Below are 14,795 nucleotides of genomic sequence, written 5' to 3'. Positions count from 1 at the left end.
AAGATCACATGTGAGTGTTGCTTTCTGTCTTAATTGCAAATTTCAGAGGAGTTTCTAAAGAGGCCTTGAAATCAGCATTGTGTGTGGTAAAAAGAGCACAGGACTAGGAGTCAGGAGGTGACCTAGGTTCCAGTTCCTGCATAACCTTTGACCCTTGAGATTCAGCTCCCCACTGAAAAGGGAGGGTAATTAGCTGAAGTATTTCTAAGTCCTCTTATAGCACTAACTTTATGCATTTTTTTATAGTTAAATTACCAATTGTCCATGATCTCAGGGTCAAAGGAAATTCTGAATGCTCAACTGCAATCAACTGGATCTAAAAGAAATGAAATCTTTCGATTCTTAAATTTGATTTTTAGGTAAATATTTGTTAGAGAGGAGATCTTACGCACATTTTATCTATGGCAAACATTTCTAGCATAACTGTGTACTATTGCTAATATGCACCTGTATTTACATATATTCCTTTGATAGCTGACCAGTAAAAGCAGATATTTGGGGCCATTTCTTAATGAGATGCTAAATCATTATTTCATCTGGAAAGTTACTCTCCTACACACGCACCCTAGTCCACTATAGTATACACATCAGAAATACCAGTTTGTACCATCTCTAAATGTATGTCTTTTCATTGTAAAAATGTAGGGTTTCTTGTTGGCTTAGTCAATGGAAGAGCAAACATCCCTCTGATCCCATCACCTCTTTCTACAGAACCCTAGTGCACCATAGAACACAGGTGAAAATCACTGACTTCACCTGACATTATCATTAAGAGAATGAGGAAAATAAGAAGCAGAGCAATGAGATAATCTGGTTACGGTTATTGGGGTTGGGATCTTATCAGTCTCATGATTTTAAAAACCATCTATTCAGTAATTACTTCCAAATATAAATCTCCAGCTCTGACATCTATCTTAAGCGCCAGACTCATATATCCAATTGTATACCTGATATGTTTCTTTAGATAGCTAATAGGCATTTCAATCTCAAGTCCAAAACTGAACTCTTGATCTCCCCATCCTCATTCTCCACACCAAATCTGCTCTTCCCAGAGCCTTCCCTCATCCTTGTTGATGGGAACTCCCTTCTTCTGTTGGCTTAGGATAAAACTCTTGGAGTCTTTTTAAACTCCTTTATTTTTCTCACAGCTTACGCTATCAGCAAATCCTATTGGTCCTACTGAAAAATATATTCCAACGCTGACTTCTTTTCGTCTCTGACACCACTCTGCTTTGAACCACCATCATCTTTTGCCAGGATCACTATAATGGCCTCTTAACTTGTTGCCTTGTTTCTATCTATCCTTTCTCCTTTGTAATTTTTTTTTTTTTTTTGAGACAGAGTTTCACTCTGTCACCCAAGCTGGAGTGCAGTGGCATGATCTTGGCTCATGCAGCCTCGACTGCCCAGGCTCGAGTGATCCTCCTACCTTACCCTCCCTAGTAACTGGGACTACAGGCATGCACCCCCATGCCTAGCTAGTTTTTGTATTATTTGTAGAGATGGGGTTTTGTCATGTTGCCTGGGCTGGTCTCGAACTCCTGAGCTCAAATGATCCATCTGCCTCAGCCTCCTAAAGTGCTGGGATTACAGATGTGAGCCACCACACCTGGCCACAAGGCCACAATCCTTTTTTTGGCGGGGGAGATGGAGTCTTGCTCTGTTGCCCAAGCTGGAGTGCAGTGGTGCCATCTTGGCTCACTGCAACCTGTGCCTTCCAGGTTGAAGGGATTCTCTTGCCTCAGCCTCCCAGTAGCTGGGATTACAGATGCCTACCACAATGCCTGGCTAATGTTTTGTTTGTTTGTTTGTTTGTTTTTTGTATTTTTAGTAGAGATGGGGTTTCACCATGTTGGCCAGGCTGGCCATGAACTCCTGACTTCAGGTGATCCACCCACCACCACCTGCACCTCCCAAAGTGCTGGGATTACAGGTGTGAGCCACTGCGCCTGGCCCACAATCCATTTTTAACATAGCAGTCAAATGACTTCAAGTCAAATCATGCCACTTGTCTCCTTAAAACAAAGTCTGCAATGAATGCTCATCTCAATCAGAATAAAAGCTACAGTTCTAATGATGATGGTTTATGAAGATCCACATCATCTGTCCCCTCTGACTCCCCTCAGATTTCTTCTCCTATCACTCTACCTTCACTCACTCACTTCTGGCCTCATAATCCTTATGCTGTTCTTCAAACATGCCAAGCAGGCCTGCCTTAGTGACTTTGCTAAACCTGTTATCATGGCCTGAATGCTCTCCCACACATCCCGTGCTTTCTTTGCCTAAATCTCATCTCCGTGAGACCTTCCCATTTAAAAGTGCATCTTGTACATCCTCCTTCACTTCCACCCCATATTGGCCATTGTGATCCTCATCTTCCAAAACACTTATTATGCTTATTATTTGTTATCTATCCCTCTCTCCTTCTAATAGAGTATAAGCTTCACAAAGGCAGGAACTTTTGTCTTTTTTATTCATGAATGTATCCCAAGCACTCAGAACAGTATCTGACACATAACAAGTACTAATAAATATTTGTAGAAAAACATAATGACTTGGAACTTATAAGTTCCCAACTCTTAGCCCAGTATTTTCTGATGATGCCAGGATGCTTCTTAGCATCATGAAAAGGTGACTTTAAGTTATACCCTGAGAGACAGTCTCATTAGAACTGCAGATGGATTTAATATAAGTTTAAGTGAACTAAATGAAATAGAAGAAGGAAAGAAAGGACTCAATGGAAATGAGGAAGGCAGATACTAGTGATCCTTAAAAATCTATTTTCATGACTGACTCTGTATTTAGAAATTTATTTTCAGTTATTTTTATGGACTGTGTTGTCATAGCAGTCCGATGGAACATGCTTTTCCGCTCTTTAACTCTCCTTTCCTTTCTAGACATGTGGTGGGCACACATGTACCAGGTAGGCTGTGCTGGGTGCTGAGGTTCCATAATCTTTGCCCTTGAGGAGCTCAATGTCTAGCAGGAGAACCAGATAGATAATTACAAGATACTGTGATAACTACTAAAATGGAGGTGCAAAAGAAATGCTATTGAAACAAAGAGAAAGTTGCAGTCAACAGAGTGTATTCTATTTGAAAGATAAAGAGTTTGGAAAGTCTTCTGAGAATTGAGCTGGCCTGCCAGGTGAGTAAGACTTTGCCATGAGACAGAAAGAGTTTCACAAGGGCATGTTTAGGACGTAATGAGGAGTTACATGTGACTGGAATACAGACTTCAGGGAGGTGAAACCATATGGGTAAATGGGGGGCCAGTTTTTTTGTTTTTGTTTTTGTTTTTGTTTTTGTTTTTTGAGATAGGGTCTCACTCCATTGCTCAGGCTGGTGTGCAGTGGTGCAATCACTACTCACTGCAGCCTCAACCTCCTGAGCCCAGGTAATCCTCCCATCTGAGCCTCCCGGGGGAAGCTGGGACCACAGATGCGTGCCACCATGCTTGGCGAATTTTTTTTGTATTTTTTGTAGAGATGGAGCCTCACTATGTTACCCAGGTGGGTCCCAAACTCTTGGGCTCAAGTGATTCTCCCACCTCAGCCTCTAAAAGTGCTGGGATTACAGGCATGAGCCACTGTGCCTGGCCAGGGGCCAGTTTTTAAAGTGCTCGGTTTGACATGGGGCAAACAGAAGTCATCAGCAATTATTACATATGGAAGTGATAGAGCCCACTCTGTGTTTGTTTGTTTGTTTGTTCTGAGACAGAGTTTCACTCCACCGCCCAGGCTAGAGTGCAGTGGCACAATCTTGGTTCACTGCAACCACTGCCTCCCAGGTTCAAGCAATTCTCCTGTCTCAGCCTCCCGAGTGGCTGGGACTACAGGTGTCTGCCATCACGCCTGGCCAATTTTTGTATTTTTAATAGAGACAGGGTTTCACCTTGTTGGTCAGGCTGGTCTCAAACTCCTGACCTCAGGTGATTCACCCACCTTGGCCTCCCAAAGTGCTGTGATTACAGGCATGAGCCACTGTGCCTGGCCACCCACTCTGTGTTTAAGAAAAACAAAGCTGTGGAAAAGATAGGATGGTGGAGATACGTTAGGCCTGATAGAGAATTATTGGAAATACCTTTAATAAGACACTGAGGGCTTAGAACTGGAACTGTGGCCCTGGGAATGAAAAGGAGGGAATTCAAGAAATGCTCCTGCAGTAGAATTAACAGGCTTTAGTAACAGGCTACGTATACTGGTAAGGGAAGAGCTGTGGTCAAGGCAATCTCGTGGCTTCTTGTTTGGGTGACTGAGAAGATAAATTGAGATTGGGACCACAAAAAAAATTGTTTTGGAGTAGAGAAGATAATTTATTTTGTCTCCAGTGTGGGATTGAGACAGGTTATTATCTTGATAGAGACTATCAGTAGGCAGCTTGACAAAACAGGTCAAGAATTCTACAGTTAGATGGGGAAATAAGGATTTTAGACATAGAAGACAGAGGCCTGGGTATACTGGCTCATACTGAATGTGCAATGGGGAACCCGAGAACAAAGAAAAGACTCAGGTGAGTGCACGTGCTTTCTCTCCCTGTGATATTTTTTTATTTATTTTTAAATGATATGCTTCTTTGTACTGTAAAATATTTCAGGAGTTTGGCAGAGCATTGTCCTAGACACTGAGAAAAGAGAACATGATCAATTGTATCTTACTACAAAGAGATCTAGTACAGGTAATGACTGAAAAGAGTCTTCTTAAAACAAGAAGCCAGTTACAGCATCTGTCCTCTCCCTAAAACCTTTCCATGAGCACAACAGCTCAACTTGACCTGTGGAGCACTTAGTGCTTGCCTCTGCAGCCTCAGCCGTCCACACATTCACTAGCCTTTTTCCAGTTCCCAAAGTGCTCTATGCTGCCTTTAGCCTCTTGGCCTTTATGCATTCTCCTCTTTTGTCTGTAACATCTTCCTCTCTCCTCACCTCCATTCACCTGCTTAGTACAGTTTCTCCTTCAGGTTTCAGTTTGAACATCACTCCTCCAAGAAGCCTCCTCTGACCCATTAGGCTAACTGCCTGTGCTGTATTTTCTCCTGTATGCCTTTCATCTAGAATTCACCATACTTTGCTGTTAGGGCTGATTTAATTATTTATTTCCTTGTCCACCCCTCCTTTCTCCATAAGGTCTGCAAGCCATATGGGGACAGTCTTCTTGTCTGCTGCTGTTTACTCGGCAAGCTTAATGCTTGATAATAGGAAAATATTGAGTACATAATAGGTACTCAGTAAATCTATGGCTTATTAAATAATCATGTATCTTGACCCACCAATCCTATTTTTGGAAATTGGTCTAAGAAAGTAGTCTATAAGACACCGTGGAATGAAAAGTGAGTATGATATGGTAGAAATAGGATATTGGAAAGTGTTTGGCTTGAATTCTGATCCTATTACTTGTGGCATGTTATCCTCTGAGGTTCAGTTTTCTTCTCTGTAAATTGGGGATACTAATAGCTGCTTCACAAGGAAAGAAAGGCCACTGAATTAGACACTGACGGCTTTCAAAAGAGAAGTTTTTAAAAAAAGAGATGACAGAAGGGTGGACATAATTTTATAGAATAGTTAAGGCATAAGATGGATGTAAGAAAATACTACAAGAGCATGCAAATCATTAGTTCAAGAAAATTGGGATTGAAGAGAGTGAGGTGGAATAAGCACTTGAGGGTGTTTTGATGAGAGGATATTTGGGCATTTTCATAGTGTAAGGGAAGGAGCCAGTGCAGAGGAAGAAAGTGAAGTTAGCCAAAAGATTCCCTGGGGTCCTGAGGAGACTGTGGAGATGGGCTCACACTCACAGTGAGGTCAGCCCATGCAGGAGGAACATGGTTTCCTGAGGGACAGCAGCAAAGGAAAGTTAAAGCTACTGAGACATTTTTGATGTTGTGAGAGTAGAACTTAAAAGACTTATCAATGGATTATCTTGCTTATAAGAATAAAGAAAACAAAATGGAATCAGACATTTGGGACAAACAGGCCTTCCTGCAGGGAGTAGGAAAAGTGTTCAGTAGAGGTGAATACATTTACCAAGAAACATTGACTCAGTTGAGGATAGAACAAAATGTCAACATTCATCGTTTGAAATGGTGACAATAGGCTTGGACTTTTGCTTGCTTCAGCTCTACTCACAGATCAGAATGAAAAAACCATGTGACTGACTGACTTGATCTAGAGGCTTAGGTATTGGCGTGGTGAGCAATGTATGGGATAGGTCAGCATTATAGCTGTCAGAATTGCCTAGGTATAGGGCAGTACTGGAGTGAGGAGCGAATCGGAGCATACCAAAGCAAGTCGCCAATGTCTTTAGCAAATGATGAGATATATTCCAAGAAACTGAAGATAATGGCAACAAGAATGAGGAAACAGGTGTTATAATCAGAGGGCCTCATCTTTGAGGGAGGAGCAGTGCTGGATATCATTGAACAAAGGATATGATTGAACAAGGGCTTTTAATAGCAATGGAGGAACAGGAGAATGGCAAAGCAACTATGCTGAAAACAGAAGTCAAATAATAGAGACATGTTGGCACATACAAATGTGTAGATGGCCAATGATTGGGTCTCTACAGTCTAGTCACTTTTGAGGCTCATTCATAACTTCTCTCTCTAATTTATAAATAAACTGAGTTCCAGGCTTCTGACATCTGAGCCCAGCCACAAGGAAGTCAGGCCAGGTATGCAGGGCTGAACATGTATTCAGTTAGCAAATAGTGATTGAAGGCACAAGGTTCTAGGCATTGTCTACTGGCTAAAGACTAAAGAGGAAACATGGGTGGTTCCTGCCTTTAAGAAGCTCAGGGTTGAATCTTGGGCATGTGTATTTGTGCTGCAGATTCTCAGCTTTACAAAGATAATGAGAGAAAACTGGGACTTCCTACCAGTAAGTCTCCTTCTTGTGAAATAATTAGAGTTGAACATTGAGATAGGGGGTGGGAGAGCACCAGTGAAGAAAGTCCGAAAGTGTTAGTAAAATTTTGAAATTAAAGAAGCAGTTTGACAAATTTTATTATTTTCAAGCAACGTGCTACGGCCTTAGACTTGTGAATTTTCCAGCAGACTCTGGTGAATTTAATTGATATGATCTGGAATCTGGTTAAGTGAGTCTACTGGCACTAGCTAAAAACACTGCTTATAGTTGTGGGTAGAATTTCATGGGTGGAACCCCCTACTCTAAGGAGTAGGGTTGCAAAGTATCTTGTATATATAGGACATATCCTATATTTAATGATTTTTGTCTTGCTTCCTGTATCGGCTTTTTCAGAACATCCTAAGTGTCCTGTATTCTGTTTTTTTCCCAATGAATTACAAAAATTTGGCAGTTACAGCCATTTGTCAAATTTATCTAGGCATCCTGTACTTTTATTTGCTAGATTTGGTGGCCCAACTAATGAGCTACTCAACCCCTACAGCCTTCCATGTTTCAACCTTCTCTGTAACATCTCTCTTCTAAGGTGAGTGGCCACCCAGCCTAATGGGCACTTCTTATCTCAGGAGTTTCCCAACATTGAATGAAAATCTGTCTCCCTGACATTTTTACCTGCTGTCCCTAGCATCTCTCTTTAAGATTATACTGAATAAATCGAATCTTTTTCTTTACAGAAGTTCAAATATTGAACTCACTGTATTAGAGGCCACATCATGTCACAGACTCTTAACAAACTTTCTATGAGCCCAAACCAGTGGCATGCTGGTAAGATTTGTAGCATTTAATTTCTTTGGTGAAAATACTCCTGCCACATTGGAGCTGCCCAAGTGAAGTGGCTGAACTGAGAGTTGGGAACTGATGTACACATTCCACTCTTGAGATCTGTATAAGCGGGCTGCAGCACATCAACCCTTACATTTTTCTTTTTATTAACATTTTTTGCTGCTTAATCATATTTCACTCTACCTGCATATTAAATTGTTATTTGTGTTTTAAGGGAAAGAATTCTACAAACATACCACAGGTAGATTTGACAAGAGGAGGTGAGAGACTATAGAGAATGAAGAAGAGGGTAAGGTAAAAAATAACTCTTAAGTTACTAGATATTGCTGCTCATCAAGATAGACAAGAGTAGGTTCAGGGAGAAAAGGTAACCAATTTGTTTATTTATTTATTTATTTATTTATTTATTTATTGAGACAGAGTCTCGCTCTGTCGCCCAGGCTGGAGTGCAGTGGCGCGATCTCGGCTCACTGCAAGTTCTGCCTCCCGGGTTCACGCCATTCTCCTGCCTCAGCCTCCTGAATATCTGGGACTACAGGTGCCCGCCACCACACCCAGCTAACTTTTTGTATTTTTAGTAGAGACGGGGTTTCATGGTGTTAGCCAGGATGGTCTCAATCTCCTGACCTCATGATTCACCTGCCTCGGCCTCCCAAAGTGCTGGGATTATAGGCCTGAGGCACTGCGCCTGGCCAAAGGTAACAAATTTATATATTAATTGGGCAAATATTTATTGAGCACCAATCCATGCCTGGCATAGATACTTCTAGGTACTGGGGACAGATAGAGCAGGGAACAGACCAGATAAAATCCTTGTGGAGTTGATATTTTATCTTTTTAGAAATGGCCCATTGAATGAAACCTGTGGGACTCTCTTTGGAGACGGAACCTTCTGATGAGTAACTCTCCTCTCCTTTCCAGCTTTAAGGCACTAGGACATTTGATAAATACCTTTCTAGTACCTTGCACCACACCATTAAAGTTCTCCATCCAAACTTATTTTTTATTTTTTTAGACAGAGTCTCACTCTGTTGCCCAGGCTGGAGTGCAGTGGCACGATCTCAGCTCACTGCAACCTCCGCCTTTGAGTTCAAGCACTTCTCCTGCCTCAACTTCCCAAGTAGCTGGGATTACAGGCATGTGCCACCAAACCTGGCTAATTTTTGTATTTTTAGTAGAGATGGGGTTTTACTATGATGACCAGGCTGGTCTTGAACCCTTGACCTCAGGTGATCTTCCCACCTCGGCCTCCCAAAGTGCTAGGATTACAGGCGTGAACCACCGCACCCGGCCTCAAACTGATTTTACATAGTGCAGTTGCTACCTTCCTCAGAAAGCCTTCCCTGACCTTCCTTACTTCCCCCACTCCAAATCTGGGTAACTCTTGTTCCCACAGTAACCTGTGTAGTCATAAGACATAGCTCTGGTTTTTCTTTGTTTGTGTCTCTTTACTCCAGTATGTGTCTCTTTACTTCCCTAGTATATTGTGCACTTCCTGAGGTGTTTCCTCTGCAAATTCCATCTTAAATAGATGAGGCAGAGCCATCCCCAGCTTTGCCTTTATCAGAAGTGGTAAAGTCCAAACTACATTTTCAATGTAAAATGTTCATTTAAGCCAGTCAAATCATTTTACTTTATATTAATATTTTCCATCTTGTTATACTAAAACAAAAATCCCAGACACAAAGGGAGCTCCTGAAATCTGCCTAGAGGAATTTTATTTTAATTAAACACACACATACGTTTTTTAAAGTTCATTATAAAATCCATGCTTTTGAACTTCCTAATAATGACTTTATTCGCTGTTTTACATTTGGCTCACTGCTAGAAGACAGTTACAAGCATAAGAAATGGACCCAAGGACAGACATTTACTTGGGAAGGAAATAACACAAAGAAGCGTATCAATCGATGTCTTTGTCAGTCATGTGACCAACCAGGAACGGGGGTGGCTTTGCTCTAGATTCTGGCATCCAGTAGAAACCATCTCTAGAAACCATCTCATCTTTATCCATAATGGTAATAGAGCACGGTGTTCTCTAGACACATGTAGATCTGCCACATGGCAAAGCTCTAAGACTCTTAAGAATGTCCTTTGAACATGATTTCTTCTTGCAAAGTGGGCAGTTTCAGCAGGACCTGTAAGTTTGCTTAGGTTTTCTGAAGATACCGGCATTAAAGACTTAGACTTACACATTCCTTTTGTCCTCCTGACATATTTCGTAACCACACTCTCAACATTCCAATAAGTTTTGAACTTGGAGGCCCTTAGAACATAATTACATTTCTAATAAGTTTTGAACTTGGAGGCACTTAGAACATAATTACATTTCTAATTTTGTTTCAGTTTGATATGTGTCACTTCCTTCCTTCCTTTTTTTTTGGTAGAGACAGTGCCTCACTATCTTGACCAGGCTGGTCTTGAACACACCAGGCCTAAAGTGATCCTCCTGCCTCAGCCTTCCAAAATGCAGGGATTACAGGTGTGAGCCACTGTGCCTGGCCTATACTTCCTTTCTTAAATCAACTATTGATTGATTGATTGATTGATTGATTGAGACAGGGTCTCAGTCTGTTACCCAGGCTGGAGTATAGTAGTGCACTCTTGGCTCACTGTAGCCAAGTGATCCTCCTTGAGGACTATAGGCACACACCACCATGCCCATCTAATTTTTTGTATTTTATGTAGAGATGAGGTTTCACCATGTTGTCCAGGCTGATCTTGACCTCCTGAGCTCAAGTGATCCTCCCATCTCGGACTCTCAAAATGCTGGGATTATAGGTGTAAACCACCATGCCTGGCCTTAAATCAACTTTAGAGTCAACATCTATTATCACTGGAGCTTCTAGAGAAACTCCATCATGTGGTGCTCTCTTTCCTGATGTGTTGTGCGCAAACAGCTTGTTCTCATCAGATGACTTATTTGTTATGATGTCTATACTTCAAGAGCTGCTATATGTATTACATACATCAAATTTTTCTGTAAAGTTTGATTTTTGTTTCTATAAAAGGAAAATAAATGTTCCAGGACCAAGGGACACAAAGAGTTTTAAAATTTTTAGTTCTATAGCCTCATATATTTTAACAGAAATATAAAAACAGATAGTAGCAGTTTTCCAGTGGAGAAAACTTTCCAGATGTCTCCACTGTATCTCCTTTCTTTGCCTCTCCTTGAGAGAAGGCTGGAACTGATGGGTAAATTGGTTTTTTGCCCATCAGCCTATTCACATCTTTCCTTCCTTGCTCCTACCCTAGATTGTGCGTTCTTTTTTTTTAAATCTGTTCCATTTCAGACAGTTAAAGAACAGCCTTATCTAATCCTGCTCAAGCAAAATCTCAGAATCCTTAAATACAAAAGGTCCTGTGTGGCCAGTCATATAGTTTACGGCAACTCTATGAACTTTGACCTAAGTTTTATCTCTGATTATATTTGGGACTGCTGCCCCTTTACATTAACACTGAAAAACAAAACAAAACTTAGGCAAGTTTTACGGCAAGCTGGGGAAGGGGCATGTGAAGAGGTAGGAATTGCCTGAGGTTGGGGGTCCCTAAAACATACAATAATCACCCAAAGCCCATTTTCCTCAAAGCTGGGGGTAATGGCTAAAGTACGTTTTCAAAGCATCATCTGCCCTGAGAAAGGGCAGCTATTCTTTCTGCAGAGATCTCTGTGCACACTAATCTGTACTGTCCTCAGTACCTTGATGGCTGCTTGTGGTCATACACTCCATGGACCAGTCTTGAGGGATCACAGGGCCAACCAGCTCAGCAAACCTCTCCAGAGGACAGCTGGAGCTGCAGCCAGGTAGCGTGAGCAGATACGGCTCGTGCTGCGTCTCATTCCGATAGTACATCTCCACAAAGTACTCCCTGGCAGACAAAGGCAGAGGAGAGAGCTCTGTTAGTTCTGTGTTGTTGAACTGCCACTGAATTTCTTTCCACCTGGACTATTACATGACAGTTGAGGGACTAATGGAAAAACTTATGGGGAGATTTTAGCCAATTTAGGTGTGTAAATGGGGAGACTGGGGCAGGCAGGACAGATTTGCAGGGTGGAAATGGGAGGGCTTGTTTGTTAGATGAACAGGGACATAGGAGGTGGGCACCAGGATGCAAAATCAGAGGAGGTGGTGAGAAGTGATGGTTGCAGGGAGCTGGGTGTGACTTTGAGCCTTTGGATAAGAAGTGGGAGGCAGGTGGGGGTGTTGGGTTTTCCTTCTCCTCCTCCCTTCTTTATAGGCTTCTAATTTACTCCTTTTTTTTTTTTTCTGTTTCTTGAATATTTCTTTCAGTCCTTCTTCTGAATGTATCTCCCCTTTCCTTAACTAGGCCATAAACATGGAACTGAATAATACATAACATATGTGCTTGAATATATAGCAAGACTGTATCAGAAAATTATTCCTCAGAAAAAAGATGTGGGTATGTGTTCCAGTCCTTCCATTGTGTCACATTAAGGAGAGCTCTCTCAATGCTTAAGCTCAAAAAAATAAACAAAACCCCCCCCAAAAACAACAATGTACTATTTGGGAAAGTCCAATGGTGTAAATTAACCTCAGTTAAACCACCATGAGTTGCTTATGGAAGCCATTTGCTAATCAAGGAGGCAGGAGGGGAACTCAGGTAGGATTTAGTGATCCTTCTTTTGGTGGTAACCTTCCAATGGCTACTTTTGGATGTCATTATAAACAAGCCTTTTAAAACATCACTTTAAAAAGCCATATAAACATAGTAACTGCAAATATTCACTTATAAGATGTCATAATGCCGGGTGCGGTGGCTCACGCCTGTAATCCCAGCACTTTGGGAGGTTGAAGCGGGCGGATCACAAGGTCAGGAGATCTAGACCATCCTGGCTAACACGGTGAAACCCCGTCTCTACTAAAAATACAAACATTAGCTGGGCGTGGTGGCACATGCCTATAGTCCTAGCTACTCAGGAAACTGAGGCAGGAGAATCACTTGAACCTGGGAGGCAGAGGTTGCAGTGAGCTGAGATCACACCACTGCTCTCTACCCTGGGCAACAGAGCGAGACTCCATCTCTAAAATAAAATAAAATAAAATAAAATAAAATAAAATAAAATGTCTATAAAACTTACAAAAACCTCCCTAATATTATATGAATGGATGCTTATATCTTGGAATAACTTTTTCAGTAACAGCATCTTCTGTCTTAAGATGATATAGCCTAGATGATCAATACTCCATCAAACTCCATTATTCTCTTTCCATAGAATTGAATTATGGCTCAGAAGTGACCACATTGCCAAGACTCCCTTGTACCTAGGTGGAACCAAGTCACTAATTTAGCCAGTAGAAAGTGAGTAGAAATGATATGTGTCTCTTTTAAAAAGCTGATGTGGTTGATAAGCAGGTTGCTGCCTTCACCCTTTCATTCCTTTCTACAAGCTGCCTGCAAGTGAGCATGGCACTCTTGAAACTGTAGGTCCAAAAAGGGAACCCTGGGTGCCTGAATCACCACGTGTGAATCCCATCTATTAATGTACACCTGCATTGTACTGTTAGATAAGTGTGAAATTAACTTTCATTGGGTTAAGCCTTCAAGAATGTGAGGTTCATCTATATAGAAGACAAAATTACCCTTATTAGTGAATATATGTGGGAAACAATTTTAAAAGACTCAAAATTGGCTTTAGTGGTGAAGACACAAGCAAAAGATGCATACAAAGAGTTTAGATAAAATCATTTTATAAAATGTAAAAGTGAAACAAAGCAATATTAACTTAATGAATTATTTTATATAGTCTATGATTTTAAATCTCTATCTAACCCAAAATTAAATCTTTAAAGAATATTTTTAGCTACCTTTTCTACAACCTGAACAGTTTACATATTTAAGGTGGCTGAAAATCTAAAATATTCTCTCTTTCTGTCTCTCTCCATATCTTCTCACAAGACAATGTGAGATCACTTCACAGCCAGGATCACCATAAGCAGGCTTAGACAGAATTTATTAACTCGAAGCCACCTTGTTCCTAACTTAAAAGCAATCATGTTTAACCTTTGATATTCCCCTAGAGTGCCAATAAAAAAAAAAATCCTAATATAGCAACAAATTGGTCTTGACCTTTATGTGACCCTTGGTTAATTATTTTCTGTATGTCACTGGCCCTCAGTTGAAAAAATACTCCATACTTGATTCATAATATAGATTTAACTCAGGGTGGTAAGAGAAGGCAATTCAGTGGGAGAAAATGCTTCTGTGCATCCAGAAAGCAAGCTCTGGACCACTGGGGTCCAGAAACCAGAAAACAGGGAGGCACAAGTAGAGTCAGTAGCTTCTCTTGTCTTATCCCAAAGGAGATGGTGCCTGCTCCTGAAGCTGATCCTGGAATTTGGTTGGATTTATTAACTCTGTGCCCAGAACTGGGCTTTTGAAGGGCAGACTTGTGCTGGACTTGTTATTAAGAGAGGGTTGTATGTCACTAGTCCTTTCATTCCCATTTTCTGCTCTATTTGGCCAATCTCCATTTTGTGGGTCTTATCTCTCCACTCTGACTCTAGATATTTGAAAGCAAGGTTAACTAAGACCACATTTTAGTTCTAGTTCATTGTGCCTGACACCTAGTTAGAGGTTCAATAAAGAATGTATCTACCATTCTCTAACTGTGCAGAACTCTCTTTGTAAGCAGTGAAGATACTGGTTGAGAATGAAGTCTCTGTGCTGTTACTTTCTTACTCTACAAATTCAGGGGCCAGAAAGTTACATCCAAGACTACAAAATTTGCGAAATGAAATACAGGGCCCATTGCTTAAACATTATTACAATTTAAAGATGGCAACAGCAGATCATTAAAACAAGCATGGGTTCTTTTGAGCCAGGTCCCCATGTAACTGCAGTCAGGTTGGGGTGCAGCTATTGTGAAAGCCTTGAGGGAAAGGCAAAATAGATCTCCCTGACTAATCCTGAAATAAACTCTGGGGTCACTGCCTTAACTCAGCCCTTTCCTTGCTCTTATTTCACTAATAATATCCCATGAAGTCTGGTAACTTGTCCCAAACACCTCCTTCTTCTCCTCCCAATGAGAATGTCATTGTCACAGCAGATCAACATTTTTGGCATGACCTTGG

At 41.2% G+C, this 14,795-nt stretch overlaps 1 protein-coding gene and 1 long non-coding RNA gene across 5 annotated transcripts in view; one reads left to right on the top strand and one right to left on the bottom strand.

Moving 5' to 3' along the window:
* ACP3 (acid phosphatase 3) overlaps positions 1–14,795 on the bottom strand; it is a 54,847-nt gene that overhangs the window by 5,188 nt on the left and 34,864 nt on the right. The window contains exon 10 of the mRNA XM_071090921.1: positions 11,402–11,571. Within this exon, the coding sequence (XP_070947022.1) occupies positions 11,402–11,571 (170 nt within the window). The remainder of the gene's footprint in view (positions 1–11,401; positions 11,572–14,795) is intronic.
* Positions 1–14,795, top strand: part of LOC105490373 (uncharacterized) — a 76,306-nt gene that overhangs the window by 41,314 nt on the left and 20,197 nt on the right. For 2 of the 4 annotated variants that reach the window (XR_011619691.1, XR_011619694.1), the window contains exon 6: positions 12,938–13,023. The exons of 1 other annotated variant lie outside the window; for it this stretch is intronic. This is a non-coding gene — a long non-coding RNA (uncharacterized lncRNA). Of the gene's footprint in view, positions 1–246; positions 318–12,937; positions 13,024–14,795 lie in introns of those variants that run through there. One more of the 4 variants, XR_011619693.1, reaches the window with a different exon arrangement.

This window comes from Macaca nemestrina, chromosome 2 (assembly GCF_043159975.1).
Source record: "Macaca nemestrina isolate mMacNem1 chromosome 2, mMacNem.hap1, whole genome shotgun sequence".
Classification (NCBI taxonomy): domain Eukaryota; kingdom Metazoa; phylum Chordata; class Mammalia; order Primates; family Cercopithecidae; genus Macaca; species Macaca nemestrina.
The sequence above is the reverse complement of the archived record's forward strand: the minus strand, read 5'-3'. Positions and strand labels throughout refer to the sequence as shown.